This window comes from Tenrec ecaudatus, chromosome 11 (genome assembly GCF_050624435.1).
Source record: "Tenrec ecaudatus isolate mTenEca1 chromosome 11, mTenEca1.hap1, whole genome shotgun sequence".
Classification (NCBI taxonomy): domain Eukaryota; kingdom Metazoa; phylum Chordata; class Mammalia; order Afrosoricida; family Tenrecidae; genus Tenrec; species Tenrec ecaudatus.
In genome coordinates this window covers 20,077,850-20,094,817 of record NC_134540.1, presented here as the reverse complement: position 1 = coordinate 20,094,817, position 16,968 = coordinate 20,077,850, and the positions used below count along the sequence as shown (strand labels likewise).

Below are 16,968 nucleotides of genomic sequence, written 5' to 3'. Positions count from 1 at the left end.
TCTTGACCCAACCTGAAGTTTCGCTAAGGTGAAGCAATTCTCACCTGTTCCAGGAAAGAAATTTCCTCCCTGGCCTTTTAAATATGGGTAGTGGTCTTTTCATCATTACACTTGATTTGTATTTTTATCTTTGTTTTATGATTTTTTTTCTTGCCCTTTTGTTTCATTTTTGTTTCTTGCTGTTTCCATTGGGTTTCCCAGTTTGTGTATCACAGGAGTGGATGTACAGAGTCAAAACTGATGCACTGGTTTATGGGTATGTGGAGGGGCCTAGAGAGTGGAGAGGGGATTTAGGGAGCAAACAATGAATGCAGGAGGGGAGCAGGAGCACTAGAACTGATTGTGATGATGTTTATACAATGCTTTATGAAAGTGATTTAACCCATGGAAGTGTATGCTATCTGAATATTATCTCAAGAAAACTTCTATATGAAAAAAACAAACCAACGTTGACTAATGGTTACCGTGAGTGACGGAGAAAGAATTGTCGCGAAGGGGCATTGCGTTTATGTGCATGGTGGTGGAATAGTTTGGAAAGGAGATCAGCAATGGTTCTACAACCTGAAGGGTATAATCAATGGCACTGAATAATGCATGTAGAAGTTGGAGAATTGGAGAATGTTTTGCTTTGTATATTTTTACCACAATTAGAAAAAAAAGATTACATGATACACAGTAAGTACAAGAAAGGAGAATGTGTTCTAGAATTGAACGCGGTGATAGGGTTGAATTATTGAATTGTATGACATGTGGATAAAGTGCTAATAAAACTGTTTTTTTATATATAAAGGCATTGCATTGGGTGAATCTGCTGCACAGGATCTCTTTAGAGGATTGAAAAGCAAGACTGTTTCTTTGGTGACTAAGGGCAGCCGAGCCAAGCCATGGTATTTTCATGAAAATACCGTGAAAGTTGGACTTCGAATAAGAAACTTAGACCAAGGAAGAAATTGATGCCTTTCAACTATGAATCTGGTAAAGCATATTGAAAGTCCCATGGACTGCTAAAAGGGCAAGCAAGTTTCTTTGGAAGAAGTACGGCCAGAGTGCTTCTTAGAGGCAAGGATGGTGAGACTTTGTCTCGTGCATTTTGGACCTCTTGTCAGGAGAGACCAGTCCCTGGAGAAGGACCTCATGCTTGGTAACAGGGCAGTGAAGGAGAGGAGACCCTCAAGGACATGCATTGGCACAGTGGCTGCAACAACAGGCTCAAACAAATGAACAATTGTGAGGATGGCTCATGACCAGGCAAGGTGTGTGCTGTTGTGTATAGAGTAGCTGAGTCAGAACTGACTTGAGGAATCCTAACCACCTTGCAAACAACAGCAGCATATATGTGTGTGTATGCATACACAGATACATATATGTCTCTGTGTATCTGGATGCATGCATACATAGATACATATATGTCTGCGTATGCATACATAGATACATGTATGTCTGTGTGTGCAGACATAGATACATATATGTCTCTCTGTGCATACATAGATACATATATGTCTGTCTGTGTGCATGCATAGATACATCTATGTCTGTGTGTGTGCATACATAGATACATATATGTCTGTGTGTATCTGTGTGTATGTAAACATATTCTCTGGAATTTCTACTAATTAACTTTTGGATCTCCAAAAGTTGAATGTTTTTCTGCTAATTTTCATATCCTTGTAGTTGTGTTCTATCTGTTGAGCTATTTTCACTTCTAACGCGGAGGTCGTCTACGGGCTAGTTTAATGTCTGCTGTCAGAACATTTTAAGATTCCTTTCTTGCTCTCCGCTGCTGGCTCTATATTTATGGAGTCTCCCAGTGGCATAGCGCTTATGAGTTGGGCTGTGCTCTGCAAGGTCAGTAGTTCAACCACCAGCCGCTCCTCGGGAGGAGGAGGGGGCTGTCTGTCTACTGTCATACAGTTACGCTCTGGAAAACTCACAGGGGCGGTTCTACTCCGTTCCATAGGGTGACTAGGAGTCTGCAGCAACTCAAGAGCAATGAGTTTTCTGAGGCACTTTAAGCTCCTGAGTCTTTGGGTTTTTTTGTTTTTTTTTTTGGGGGGGTGGGGCTGTCTGTGAAAACTCAGCTTGTTTCCTATGCATATGTCCCCACAGGGGATTCTGTACTCTGCTAAGGCAGTTATCACTCATCTGCCCACCTGCACTCATTTCCTCTGCTGCCGCCTTTATGTGTGTGGATGTGCTGGTGGCAGTTTGCTTTTAAGTCTTTTAGTAAAAGTTCAGAACAGTTTTAAGGGAGAGGAGCTCAGTTCAAAGGATTTGTTCAACCAACTATGTTGCAAACTTTCATCTATCAAGGACCAGATCTTTAAAATTTTAGGATTTACAGACTACATATGATATCTGTCATGTTTTTTTTCTTTTCTTTTCTTTCTTTTTTTAAACAACTCATTTTAAAATATAAAGACTATTCCTAGCTGGCAAGTGGCCCAACAAGAAGTGGGTGCAGGGTGTGTTCAATCCTGCTGGAGTCCCTGGGTGGGGCAAATGGTTAATGTGCTTGGCTGCTAACCAAAAGGCTGGCGGTTCAAACCCACCCAGAGGTGTCTTGGAAGAAAGACGTGGCAATTTACTTCTGAAAGGCCAGCCAATGACATCCCTTGGGTCACTCTGACACATACGGGTTTGCCATAAGTAAGCCTCTATTCGATGGTAGCCGGTGTTTACTATACAGCCACTTCATCCTCAGGATTATTATTTTTGCTTTACTGAGAAAGGCACAAGGTCTCAGTAAATTGAGATAATCTGCCCGGATTGACAAAGATAATGGCACAGAGGAACTCAAAAGCATGCTCGACCAAGGTGTACATTATAATGCATTATAATACAGAATAATATACATTATAATACAGAATGAAAGAGTGAAGGTCCTCGCAGCTGTGTCAACTCACTGCCATCTGGGCATTGCTGACTCTTAGCGACCCCTTGTGGGTTTCCTAGACTGTAACTCTTTACAGGAGAAGGGTCGCCACCCAACGCTCAACCACTACACTCCCAGAGCTCCCCCAGCTCTAGGCCACCTACTGATACTGTAAAAGTTACCTAAACTCCATTCATAAATAACAAGCATCTTCATATGTCACAGAAGGAAACTGCACGATCTCAATGGGTGAGCAATTCCGTGTTAGGTGTCAAAGGTGCCACCGAGATACACCATCAGAAGTTAGGCAGCGTGGGTGTGAGGAAGCCACGGCCCCTGAGTGCCGATCCACGAGTTAGCGAGAGTTGCAGACAGCACTCCTCTTGTCCTGATCGAGAACCTCAGGGCTTTACAACCAGAAGGGGTGATTTTTGTTTTTAATCACAGAGCTTCTTCAAAAAGACACCAGGAAAACACAAGCACGTATAAACGGAACATCATCAAAATGAAAAAGGCACCATTGAACACATGAGAAGGCAGCCCACGGAAAGGAAGAAAAAGTTTTCACAAAGTATATGCACACATCTGATGAAGGATGTGCACCCAAAATACTCACAGAACTCCTTCAAGTCAACAAGAAAAACGAAACTCCAATGTGAAAACGAGCTGAGTCTCTGAACAGACAGATCTCTAAAGAATATGTTCAGGTGGCCGAAACACGTATGAAAAGATGCCCAACATCATTAGCCGTTGGGGAAACCGGACAAACTACAATGAAACACCACTTCCTACACACAGGGGACGGGCAGATTCAGAAAGTCAGATAACACAGCCCAACCACAACAACATTTTTCTTGGTGCTTTGGCTTTTAGGTTTGTAACTGGAGCTATTTGGGGTGCTCATTCAGAAAATTGCACTGGATAGACCACGTCATCTCTAATTTCATAGCTAAAGGGGGTTTCACTATTTTTCAGCTATTAAGTTATATTAATTTATCATCTTAGCTTTAAATATGAGAAGAATTCAGAACTACAAGTTACAGACTAAGACCCGAAAAAAAGGTAAGAAATATTCTACAAAGAATTAGGTATTACGGGACTTCCAAGGGAAACAATATATAGAAGCTTGGTGGCTAGTTGGTTAGGCCCTGAGCTGTCAATCATAAGGTCAGAGGTTCAAAGCTACCAGTCACGCTGCAGCCTTTACCAGACTCAAAGGTTTTGAAACCCAGACGGGAAGTTCTTCTCTGTCCTGGAGGGTCACTAGGAGTTAGAACTGCTCGATGGCAGCAGGTTTGGGGGGGATATGGGAGGCTGTGCACTATGCACAGAGACTACGAGCTGGGTACCATAGACCCGGAGCACAGCTTGAGAGGAGTGGAAGAGGACAAAGAAATCTGGAAAGGCACACATACGGAAGGTGTGAAGGCAATGCAGAGTGTCACCTGTCAGCGAAAGCCGGCCTCGGGGTCTGGAATGCCCACGTTCTCCAAGAGAACTTGAAGCAGGGGTGAGATGGGGTGGACAGAGCCGGTACTCTGTAGGAGCCCACCAAACCCTTCTTGCTATGGGAGTTTGAATACAACAGGGTACAAGTAAGACCTGGCTGCTGTACTTAGGTGCCATGAAATCAGTTCCAGCTCGGTTGTTGTCGGGTGCCACCAAGTCAGTCCCGGCTCATAGCGTCCCTGTGTAGAACGGAAGCAGACACCACCGGACCCTGCACCGTCCCCACAATCGTTGCGATGTTTTTGCCCCTCGTTGCAGCCACTTGGTCCATCCACCTCTGAGCGTCTGCTTTCAGTGCTGGCACTGCTAGTGCGGACCATACCAGCCAAAGGAATACTTGCCATTCGAGATTAGGATGTAGCATGGGGCTACCTCTCCGAACCCCTGTTTCCATGCTGCTTTCTAAGCCCACAGAGCAGAGCAGAGGGGAGAGCAGATGTGTGTGCTGATGGATGTCTCAGAAATGAGTTTCTTCGTTCAAGTAGGACTAGCAAGATTCAGCTTACTAATGGTGACCATTTGCCTACAGAGGTCACTTGAGAAGCACCGAAGCACAAGCTCACGGTACACAGGGATGCTTTGATGGACCGTGCATCCTCAACCACACCAGACCCAGTTTCTCTGGGCCCAGCCTCTGAGTCTTCGTGGAGGGTTCCTGAATCCTGAGTATGGAGCGGTCTTACACAGGCCCTGTATTAAGGAGCTGTTACTGAGCTCATGATCCCCGCAGCCAGCGGCTTTAGACAGCCAGCTCTTCTTGACTATTAAAAGTTGAGAAATGACCCTGCCTTGCAAAACGAACCCTCAGCTTGCAGGAAGCCTTTCCCTTTCAAAGAGCCGTGGTCGCAGGTGGCTCAGGCTGCTCGCTGACCAGTCAGTAACCCCGGGGAGAAAGACAAGGCCATCTACGTCCATGAAGCTTTACAGACGTGGTCATCCAACAGAGCAGTTCTACTCTGACCATAGTGGGTTTGTTGGGGGCTTTTTTTTCCCACTTTAAATTCAAACAGAGACTTCTGGTAGTATATCTCACTCATCAGTAGCCACTCTCGCTCTCCTTTTATTTTACTTATTTTTTAAATGATGAGTTCCCTCTACTTCAGCGGTTCTCAACCAGTGGGTTGTGAACCCTTTGGGGGTCGAACGATCTTTTCACAGGGGTCGCCTGATTCATAACAGTAGCAAAATGACAGTGATGAAGTAGCAACGGAAATAATTTTATGGTTTGGGGGGGGGGGGGTCACCACAACATGAGGAACTGTATTAAAGGGTCACGGCTTTAGTAAAGCTGAGAACCACCGCTCTACTTCATGTAACTCCAAAACCAAACTCACTGCCATCGGGCCCATGGGGACTCATGGCGACCCTACAGGACAGAGTGAAAAATGCCCTGTGGGTTTCCAAGACTATAACTCTTCTTATTTTTCCAAACCATTTTATTAGGTGCTAATAATATTGCTTGTATCACATCAAGCAGTACTGCACAACTGCTACCACAATCCGTTTCAAAACATTTCTTCCTTCTTGAACTCCTGAAACCAGCTACCCTTTACAGCCCCCCCCCCCCAACACCCAAGCACCACTCCCCCCGAACTCTATAGGTTCATCAATCCTGGGTTTCATACCCTGAACAACAGAAAAACACGTAACAAAGAGTCAAGAAAACTACCCACGATAACAAAATACATCAGAGGTAAACCCCAATATGAAAAACCAAAACCAAGATGTTAAACATATTGAAAACCAGATTGAGCCCAAAGTATATCAGAAGGGGAATCAACTTTTCAAGTCAGTTTTATCATTTTAATCTACTATAGTCATCTCTCAAAAACTCTGTTTGGTAACCAGTTTTTTTCCCACCCTTCAATTATGGTTAGAGGGAAATCACTGGAGGCTTATTAACTGTGTGGATCCTGCCAATGTCCCTTGGGCTTTCACTGCCAACTCTTCATGGGAGTAAACAGTCTCATCTTTCTCCCATGGAGCAGCTGATGGTTGAGAACTGCTGAGCTTGTGGTTAGCCACTCAATGTGTAACTACTACACCACCACAGCTCCCTCACGTCATGTAACTAATGAGTATTGATTGCACCCATTGACATAATTACATCTAATTGCATAAATATTCTGCTCATATCAAACTTTCCATGTATTCATATATTTATTTTCCTATGTCAGAACAGACTCACCATTTTCTATTTTACTCAGTAGTTTGTACAATCTGCTGCCGGCCTCCGATTTGATGCGCACGTGGTCTCAGATGTAGTCAACATCTGTCTATCCTTTTTGTACATCTTGATGGTCTATGAGGTGTGGGATATAAAAAGACTGTTCCCCAGCTTCTCTCCCCCAAATATATGTCAGGCCTAGGGCGCTGCTTGCAACTAATGGTAAATGATTGTCAAGCTATCTCCCTGAAGGCAACAGCCATCCAGAGCAAGCAGACCCTACTGTCTGATCCGCTGTAGGTGGGGCTCACTCCCTGCTGTTATGGACAGAGGCTTGCTTTCCTGATGCAGCTCAAAACTGGTCAACCCAGCTGTATGGCCACCAAGGTTAGGCTAATCCTGAATCTAGGATCCACCCATCTTGTCAAATGTGTGCCCCTAATCCTCCCTCTTCCGATTGCGTGTACACCCCGAGATCATTCCCCTCCCATTGCTGTATTCCCTTACTGTGATGTCATGGTTACCTGTAATTAGGGGCTTGCACGCCCCCAAGATATACAAGCCTTCGTTAGAAATAAATCTCTCTCCTCTGGTCCCGGTCCCCTCACCTCCGGGTTCCCCTTCTTCCCTATCCCTCCTTCCCGCTCCCTCTCTCTCTCTCCTGCCCTCTCCTCCTCCCACATCCCCACGTGGATCACCAAGAAGGGCTAAGGTGAGCATGCTACCATGAAATGTGTCTGACTCCTTTATTTTACTCTCTCTCCTATCTCTCTGATTCTCTATGACTTTACTATAATCTTTATGTATTATAGCTGTACAGTTGCACCTACCAGACCCGTGACGATTTGTTAGGGGCTCATACTTCTAAAATGAGGGGACTTCAAAACGTTCATGGTAAAAATGGAATTAAAAGGCAATGGAATTCTTCCATGAACTGTCTGCCATACCCTTGCTTCTCCATCCATCTCTCTTGGAGCACTTTGCTCTGAGCACCAGGAATACTTCAAGCTCACCCTGTACTCCTTCGTTTCTCCCGGAGCCTTGGTTTCTTTCCGTGGATAATACCTAGAAACCAAAACGTGAGCACGAGGTGCCACCCACAGAGCCACGGCGGCGCTGTGGGTTCAGTCCTGAGCTGCTTACCACAAGATTGGCAATGCACACCCACGACCTGCTTGCTCCAGGGGAAGAGATGAGGCTGTCTGCACCCCACAGAGATGTACAGTTAGAGAAGCCCTATATTGGGTCCTTGGGGGTTGGAACCACTCGGTGCCAGATGGGTTCTGCTTCTGGTGTTTTTGTGATGATTTAGATGCCACCTGGCCAGGTTTATTATCTGGTGACTAGAAGGAAGCTAAGGTGGCATGGATAGTTAAGCGCTCTGTTACTTCACAAAACGTTGGTAGTTTGAACTAACTCTCAGGCTCGTCTTGGCTCAGCAGGAGGTAGACCTAGCAATCTGCTTCCATAGAGAGGAGAGCCAAGAAAATGCACGGGGAAAGTTCTCTTTGTTTCAAGAGTGCTCTATGGATGGGAATCGATTCAACTGCCCCTAAAACAACACAGGAGACCTGCTCACCTGTCCACCCATTGGACACAATGAAGGGTTATATTCTAAATAAACAGACCCTGAAATCCAGCTCATACTGCTACCTTTACGCCTAACCCAACAACCTCAGGTTCATTCTCATTTTCTTTCTTCTCATAACTGTCATTCCCTTCTCCAGGGGTCCCACGCTCTTCGGCACATGGGCTGATGGGATCTGTCCCCTTGTATGGAAGCGTTCTCCACCGTCACAGCCACACAGGCCCCCTCCTCCCAACTCAGACCGCCTCTCCCACAAATGGAAGCCATGCTCATTGTGTTCAGAGGCCATTCCTCATCCTGAGCACCTTGCTGGATAGATACCGTATATACTTGAGAATAAGCCGAGGCACCTACTTTTACCACAAAAACCTGAGGACTTTCTCAGCACAAAAAAAAAGGTGCTGCAAAAATTCGGCTTATACTGGAGTATATACGGTAAATTCCTTATTCTGGCTCTGATCCCAGGCTGGCTCATGCTCCTCAGGGGTGTGCTCCTTACCACTCAAGCACTGTGCCAAGCCAGGAGCCTTCCTGGGCAGAGACCCTCCTGAGCAACCTGAGACTCCCACATGGCACGGGGCCACCTCCACACCACACAGCCCTTAGGGGCTCTCTGTCTCTCTCTCTGCTCTCAGCCACTGGGCTCTCTGACACTCCAGCCCCCAAACACATTTGCTTGGTCTCAACTATCAGCTTTACGATTGAATTGTTCGGAGCAAAGGGAACCATATTACCCATTTAAAAATCAGAACCCATTTACTAAATCAAATAAGCAAACTGCCATTACGCCTACTTACTGTGGCATCAGAGATTGTCAACTAGACACTCCGGGCGAGGGGCGGAGTTCAACCTGTCAGTCAAGTGGTGGCTTGATGACCCCTCCTTCGGAGTGGGCCTTTTGTAGAAGAGTCAGATCAGAGACGGTTCCTCTCTGCCACTTTGCTTATCTCCTCGCTGGGATTTCACTGGGACTGTGTCGGCCTCCAGGGAGGCCACACATGGGTCACCCCGACCCTGAGCCCTGTTGGCGCCCTGCCTCCTTCCACCAACCTTGGATCCACGTGACTGCCCTCACTGGCCTGGGAGCTCCCTGCTCCCCACTTCACCTTTTGGGTCCTCGGCCTGCAGCTGCGAGAGTGTGAAGGGGGCCCAGCTAGCACTGCGCCTGCGCACTTGAGTGAACTGGCTGGGGCGCCCTCCTGGCGTATACTTGCTTCTTGATGTAAAGTTCTTTCTCACACATAGACGCGTGTCTCTGCGTGGTTTCTCTAGACAACACAGCCTAACACACTTAAGTAGGTTCAGCACTAATCAGTCCCTAAGAATAGATGAAAGAAGGGTTTCTTTATAACTCAGTGTGAAGTGGCAAGGGATAAAAAGGTCTTATCCTGTTGGGCATCAATATTCTATCCTATAGCTATAATAACGTATATAAATACATATAAATATATTATAGATAAGCCTAATAAAGAGTTGTGCACATATATCTTTAACACTAACTCTATTGTTTGAGTTCAGGTATCCAAGTCAACAGAATAAATCTACATCCGAAAATGAAGCTTAACTTCTGAAGATGCTTTTTGATAATAGATATTAACCACATTAATGTTACTTTCCTCGTGTGTGTTTTGTTTTCTGGGGCCATCTCCTATGAGGCAGTTTGAGAATGAACCCAATCAAGCGGTCATCCTGGCCTTGAGCACCCAGAGACCCCCAGCCAGGCCTTACCCTTGAGAAGATATTTTCCAAGGAACTCGTTAAAGACCGTTTAGCCTTATTTTTCAGGATGTCGAGTTTGAATCTCCCACTGCTGGTCACATTTTCTGGGATGGTACTGTTTGGGATCATCTGTAGGAGACAAACACAGATACATTTTAGCAGGCAAATATTTAAGGTTAAATGAGGCTTCACATGTAGGCTTAAGCAAGCCATGTTTAAAAAGAAAAAACAAGAATTTGCCAGCGGCTTCATTGGCAAGTAATATCTTAAGTTCCACACTGTGAACACACCGATGATAAAGGAAAGAGATTAATGCTTCGTACTGTAAACAGTAAGGAAAAAAGAGAGAGAGAGCCAGATGGTCTTTCTTTCCTTTGAATAAATTCTGGTTGTGCTCAATAAAAATTAAACTAGAGATGGCAATTTCCACTGCAGTCATTCTAATTAATAACGGTAACCATCCATTCCTCGGTGCATTTTTTCTTTCTGGAAAAGGGGAGGGTAGGCCAGATACATGTGGGAATCTCTGCTCTCACTCTCATCTTTACGGGAAGAGGCTGCTAGGTCTTTCGCCCATACAACCTCTGGAAATTCCCACCGGCGGACCTCTTGGTTGGCAGGGGCGCATGGAACTGCACCGTGGTCTTGTGTTCATTGAGCGCATGTTGGCTTTCCCAGCGGGTGACTATCAGCTGATATGGGTTTCATAAAGGTTCCTGCAATCACTAATGTAGCACTTCCTCAAACTTCCCATTCCAAAATCCTGGAACCTGCTTCCTATCCAAACACTTCCAACCCCTTCACCCGCCAAGGCCTTTAAAAATCTCCCATCACAGTGAGCCCAGTCCTGGCTTCAGAGTGCAAGCCTGATTTGCTCTTTTTGAAAAAATATTAAAAGATCTTTTTATTGGGGCTCTTACGGCTCTTACAACAATCCATACATCAATTGTATCAGGCGTAATTGTACATATGTTGCCATCATTCTTTTCTAGACAGTTACTTTCTGTTGGGCCCTTGGTATCAGCTCCTCATTTTTTACCTCACCCCCCATGACCCCTTGATAAATTCTAAATTATTATTATTTCCATATCTTACACTGACTGTTGTCTCCCTTCCCCCATGGTTTCTGTTGTTCATTCCCCTGGAGAGTGTGCGGGGGGGGGGGGGGAATGTGGTTATGTGTCAATCATCGCGATCGGTTCCCCTTCTGGTATTGCTATTCCACAGCTGTGGTCAGCCCACCCCCCAGCATCTCCCGATGCCTGTCCTTCCAGCACTGCTCCCGGAAAGCCCAAGTGCACCCTGCTTTTGCCCTCAAACACGTGTTCCAAGTAAAGGAACTCCTTCCCCATGCTCACAAAACATTTTTGTTCCAAGTTCATGAAAATAGGAAAGAAACAAACAAAATCAGAAAAGGCTCTCACCGAGGGGCCTTCCCCTATGTGGGTGTGTGTCCTCTGCTTGGCCTCACACAGCTGCCTCAGGAGTAAAATCACAAGTTCATTTTCTTCCTGGTCGTTGATGGGCTTCATTTTCTGTGGGACAGACAAACAGACCGAGAGCCCAGACAGTGGCTACACAGCTTCCTTCATTGTATTTCACTCTCGCTTGGCTGATCATGTCGAGCGTGTGCGTGCGCGCGCGCACGCACACACACACACACACACAAATCAAGGCAGGTCCTTGACTGCTCTTAGAAGCACCGCCAGCACTGCCATCCTGCTTACTCTCAAAGAGCACGGTATAAGAAGTAGCTCGGACTTCAGAAAGCAGCGTGGAGAGGGACACAGCAAAACAGGATCTGACTACTGCTCAGGTCTTAGTGAGGACAGCGACCCAGGAGGTTACCTGCACTCGTTCGAAGATGTCAGCTTGCTCGTTGTCTGTCAGAGAGGAGAGGTGCCTCTGAATTGCCAGCTTGGCTCTGGGAGGGTAGAGACCTATGGAAAATGACAGGGGAGGGAGGGAGGGTTACATAGAACCCCGCAGGGGAACCTAACTGTAGTGCCTTGTAGCTCGCCCCACAGCAGACTCTGAATTCCACTCTTGTCAACCAACCTTGGGACAGACACGACACTGGACACGCTCCCTGCCTCAGACAGTGACCCTGCAGCTAGAATTATAGCCACGACTTTTCAAAGGAGATCATGTTGCCAGCCCAAGTGGATGTCATTTCATTTGCCAACAAACTTAACCGTGATTGAAATCCACTCAGTGACTGTAGGATGGTACTTCAAAAAGTCCAAGGACAATCGGAATTGAAAGATAATGGAATTATTCTTTGAACTTTTGGCAGTCCCCTTGTTGAGGTTGGCACCTTTAATTCTTTCTCAGTGTAAAGTTAAATACTTTTATTACATGATATGAGGCCACACAGTGAATATTTTCTATGTATTCACTGTATGTTATTTATATAAAGTAAGGCAAATAATTCCTTAAAAATGCCTTCTTAGCAGAAATCAAGGGGGTGGGGGCAGAGTAAGCTATAGAAAGACATGTTCAGTAGCTTAAGTTGTTGTATAAAAATTTTTTTAAATTGATGATCTGAAATCGAAGTGCCCACCTGGTTCACAATTTTAAAAACTTTTTTTTAAACCTTGTTTACAGGATCTAAACAGATGCTGGTGGGACACGGGGAAAATGGAGCCTCATTCATTGCTGGCGGGAATGCCAAACAGTACAGCAGCTACAGAACAAGCTTGGCAGTTCCTCCACGCGTCAAATGGCGAGCTATCATGTGATGCAACAGTGCCGCTCCGCACATAAACTCCAGGGACTTGAGAGCAATCAGGCAAACCGACAAGCGTACACCAATGCGCGTCGAAATGCCATTCACAACGGCCAAGGGTGGGGACAAGTTAAATGTCCACTGGTGGAAAAATAGGCCAGGGGATATCTGTAAACTCTGGCTTGTTCTGCAACGATCCTGTAGGTCTAAAAGTAAAATACCACTTAAAAGGCTTTCAACAGACAGAGGGACAATATTACCCTGTGCATTTAGGTAGACATAGCATGAATGATTATGCTGGTTGGCAAATTACTTTCTTTGACTGAATAATATATTTTTAGGTCGCATCCAAGTAGGCAAACAGTTCGAATTCATTCTGATTAACAGGTTAAATATACTAATAGACGCCAATTTTCCTACCCGTGAATCCGTATTGTTGTTTCTAACTTTCCAGTGTTTCCAATCAAAACTTCCTGCATCCACAGAAGTTCCGTCCACCATATGCTGTGAGACTGCTGGATGGCAGGGCATATGCAGCTGTGTGTTAAGCCTTACTCGCCGCCAATGAGTCCATTCTGCCACCCAGCAACCCAATGAGACAGGGTAGAGCTGCCCCGCTGGGTTTCCGAGACTGTGACTCTATACCAGAGTAGAAAGCCTCATCTTTCTCCTGCAGAGCAGCTGGTGGTTTGGAACTGCTCACCTCATGGCGAGCAGCCCAACAAATAACCACTACACCATCATGACTCTTGCTTTTGTGCATTGCAGGTCTGCTAGCTCTTTGTGTATTCCCATCAGCATTGCCTAAATGTACCAGTTTGCCTACAATTTCACCACAAATTAATCTGATGACTATTTCATTATGTGTTCCCTGACAGCCAAGACAATTAAGGCTCTTTCCGTTTTCCTGATTCGTTTCCCCCTTCGGCTCTTTAGTTGACCCAGCCCCATTTCTTGAGTAATGTGGCCATTCCTCCACAGACTTAGGATGCTCGCTTTGTCATCCCCCAAGGAATGACAGAACGCTCTCTCTTTGCCAGGCCTTTATATGCGTTTGAAAATAATGCGCATTCAAGGGAGTAATCGTGTTAAAGTCTGAATGTTGTTTCCTTAACTTAAAATAATTTATTGTGAATGAAGTGAAATTTACAGCACAGAGCATCAGTTTTACATGCAACAATTCGGGCAAATTTTGTCTCCATTTACACACTATGATCCCCTCACTGTACCATCGCTCCTCCCACTTCCTCTTTGCGTTTCTTTCCTTTTTTTTTCAACTCACCACCATCCATCCACCCATTGTGTCAAGCACATTTGTACATTTATTGTCATCATCGTTCCCAAAACATTTTCTTTCTACTTGAGCCCTTGGTATCAGCTCATTTTCCCCTCCCTCCCACACCCTCCCTCCCTCAAAAACCCTTGATAATTTATAATTTTTTTCATGCCTTACACTGTCTGATGTCGCCCTTCACCCACTTTTCTGTTGTCTGTCCCCCAGGGAGGGGATTATATGTAGATCATTGTGATCAGTTTGCCCTTTCTCCCCCTACTTTCCCCTTACCCTCCTGGTATCACTACTCTCATTATTGGTCCTGAGGGGTTTATCTGTCCTGAATTCCCTGTCTGTACCCATGTACATGCTCTGGTCTAGCCATATTTGTAAGGTAGAATTGGGGTTATGATGATGGGGGGTGGGGGGAGGGAAGCATTAAAGAAGTAGAGGAAAGTTGTATGTTTCAGCGGTGCTACACTGCACCCTGACTGGCTTGTCTTCTCCCCATGACCCTTCTGTAAGGAGATGTCCAATTGCTTTGGGTCTCCACTCTGCACTCCCCCTCATTCACAATGATATGATTTTTTGGTTTTTGATGCCTGATACCTGTTCCTAACCCATGAAAATGGCTCTTTCAGTAAATGCTGCCCTGTTGATCTTGAAGGATTGATTCTCTAACCCAAGAATGCACATGGATGCAGATGTGAAGGGTGGCTAAGGACCAAAGCCCTGGATCCCACCAGCCTCTTCTTCTTTGAAGAGAATATGTATTAAGACTTAAACAGGCTAGGACAGGAGAACTACAGAGACTTATCATTGGGAGGACAGAGACCATCAGCGCAGGTTCCTGATGGTGTCCAAGAGTCCGCTGCGACACAGCTTTACAAAGGGCATGGGAGGACCAAGAGAACAGGCACAGAAACATGGTTGGTGACAAAGAGACCATTGTTGCCGGTGGGACTCCTGGAGCAGGATGGGGCCAGGATTGGGACACACATGATATGAAAGGCAGGGGAGCTTACAGTATTGGTCCAGGGGCTTCCCTGAGGCAGTCCAGGCAGGACTCACGACTGTCCATCCAGGAGGCACCCAGGTAAGTCCCTACAGGAGACTATCCCTTGAGGGCCAATCAGGGGCGTGGAGGTAGTCCACTTTCCAATGCACTTCTTTAGAATGAAACTTTAATTGACATTGTCCTTCTTTACTCTAAATGCCAAAGTAACTGCCGGTTATGCTTACGCTTCTGTTGCCAACTGAACAGAAATCGCAATTTGCATTAGCAATGACTTGACCATTCTCTGCTTTTTACATTCCCCCTCCCCACCCCCATTTCCTCGTCATCTATTATCACACCTCTGAGACCGGATTGCACGGATTTGCTCACATGAGTGTCACTCACCCCAGCAGGTCAGCTCTCTAAAAGCACAGTCGAAATCTCTATCTTTTCCGTAACTTTAAACTCAAAAGCCAAAATCACTGCCCTTGAGTCAATTTTGACTCATAGGGATCCTACAGGTCACAGTACAACTGGCCCCTTTGGATTCCAATCTTTCCAAGAGCAGACAGCCTCCTTTCTCTTCCTTGGTGTGGGTGGTAGGTTCGAACCGCCAGTTTTCCAGTTAGCGAACTAGGGCTCCTTGTGTCTGGCACATTGCTCATAGCAAACATTTCTCAATTGTGCAGGACTTCTCCATCTTTAAGACCTCGTTTTTGCTGTAGTTGGTAGTGATGAGGAGGAGGAGGAGATAGGGAAGGTGGGTCACGAGGCCGCCCAGTCTACTTCTCCTTCATACTCTACCGTGGTTCTCCAAACACAGTTTAAATAAAAAACAACCAAAAACCCAAATGCTAGCCTGCTTCGCGAGTCACTATCACCACTCTGTCATTTACAAATGCTACCCAAAACCCCCAGCAAGTTTCAATCCAGCTCTAAGCCTTTAGGGGAAAAGAATGCATTGCCAGCTGAGGGGCAGCTAGGGGGTTACATTTAGCTGTTGGCCTTCTGAGATGGTTTTGCCTCTCTTCATTCACTCAGCAAATATCTGGTCAGTTCCCACGATTTAAGAAGCCCTGAAAGTGCAGTTGTTAAGGTGCTTGGCTGTGATCCCAAAGGTCAGCTATTGATCCCAAAGGTCAGCTGTTCAAACCCACCAGCTGCTCCACAGAAAAAAAGTGGTGGCCATCTGCTTCCAGCAAAAAAAAAGTGGAATCTTGGAAAACTCCACAGACATTTCCACTCTGGTCTATGGGTTTGCTGTGAGTCAGAAACATCGGTTTCTGCCAGTGGGTTTGGTTTGGTTTTCCCCCACTAGGGGCACAGCAGTCTTAACTGTGGGAAATACAAGTCCCTTTCTTGATTTTGCCACAAGAGAAACAAAAGAAAAAGAAAGAGAGGGAAGGAGAGAAAGGTGACCCCCCACCCTCCAGCAAAAGAGGGGCAAATATGTAGGAGAGATTGACAGACAGCATGCTCAGATATTTAACTAGACATGAGAAATGGTTCTTTGGACTCCTGTTTCCAAAAGAAACAAAGAGCCTTTCAATGGCTGTAGGGACTTTCTGGTTTCTCAAAGGCCAAAGCAAACGCCTCTTCTGCCAAGGCCAAGTCATACCGTACCTTCGATCCTTTCACACAGCTTGTGCAAAGAGTGCATAGGGCAGGCCCCACACAGTTTAATCTGCGTCTTGGCACTCTGCAGGGCAGCAGCCGTGCTGAAAGCCTGCCTCAGCGTCAGCATTACCTCATCCACCTGCAAGAAGAAACACAGGCCGGGCTGTAAACGATGGCATTCATGCGGTGCACTAGCGACCCACGAGCAACAGGAGCCTTTACTGACACTGACTAAATATTTAACACAGAATTTGCATGACTGGAAAGCTGGCAGGAAAAAAAATTAGTCTTGAAGTTAAGCCTTCTCTACATACAACTTAAAGCTGGCTAAAGAAGACCAAGGATTCAAGGTGTGTGCTAGCATGCTAATCGGTTGTCTGCATGCAACATTCAAATCCCAGAGAGTGCTGTCCTCCACAGACCATGTCATGAGTCAATGAGGATTGTTTGAGTGGTTTATCAGCTCAAGACTTGGCTGAAAGTTCCGTCCGTGACATG

At 45.8% G+C, this 16,968-nt stretch overlaps 1 protein-coding gene across 1 annotated transcript in view; it reads right to left on the bottom strand.

Moving 5' to 3' along the window:
* TBC1D4 (TBC1 domain family member 4) overlaps positions 1 to 16,968 on the bottom strand; it is a 208,946-nt gene that overhangs the window by 47,745 nt on the left and 144,233 nt on the right. The window contains exons 5-8 of the mRNA XM_075562974.1: positions 16,477 to 16,609; positions 11,704 to 11,795; positions 11,280 to 11,390; positions 9,865 to 9,984 (exon numbers count right to left, since the gene is read on the bottom strand). Coding sequence (XP_075419089.1) covers positions 9,865 to 9,984; positions 11,280 to 11,390; positions 11,704 to 11,795; positions 16,477 to 16,609 — 456 coding nt within the window. The remainder of the gene's footprint in view (positions 1 to 9,864; positions 9,985 to 11,279; positions 11,391 to 11,703; positions 11,796 to 16,476; positions 16,610 to 16,968) is intronic.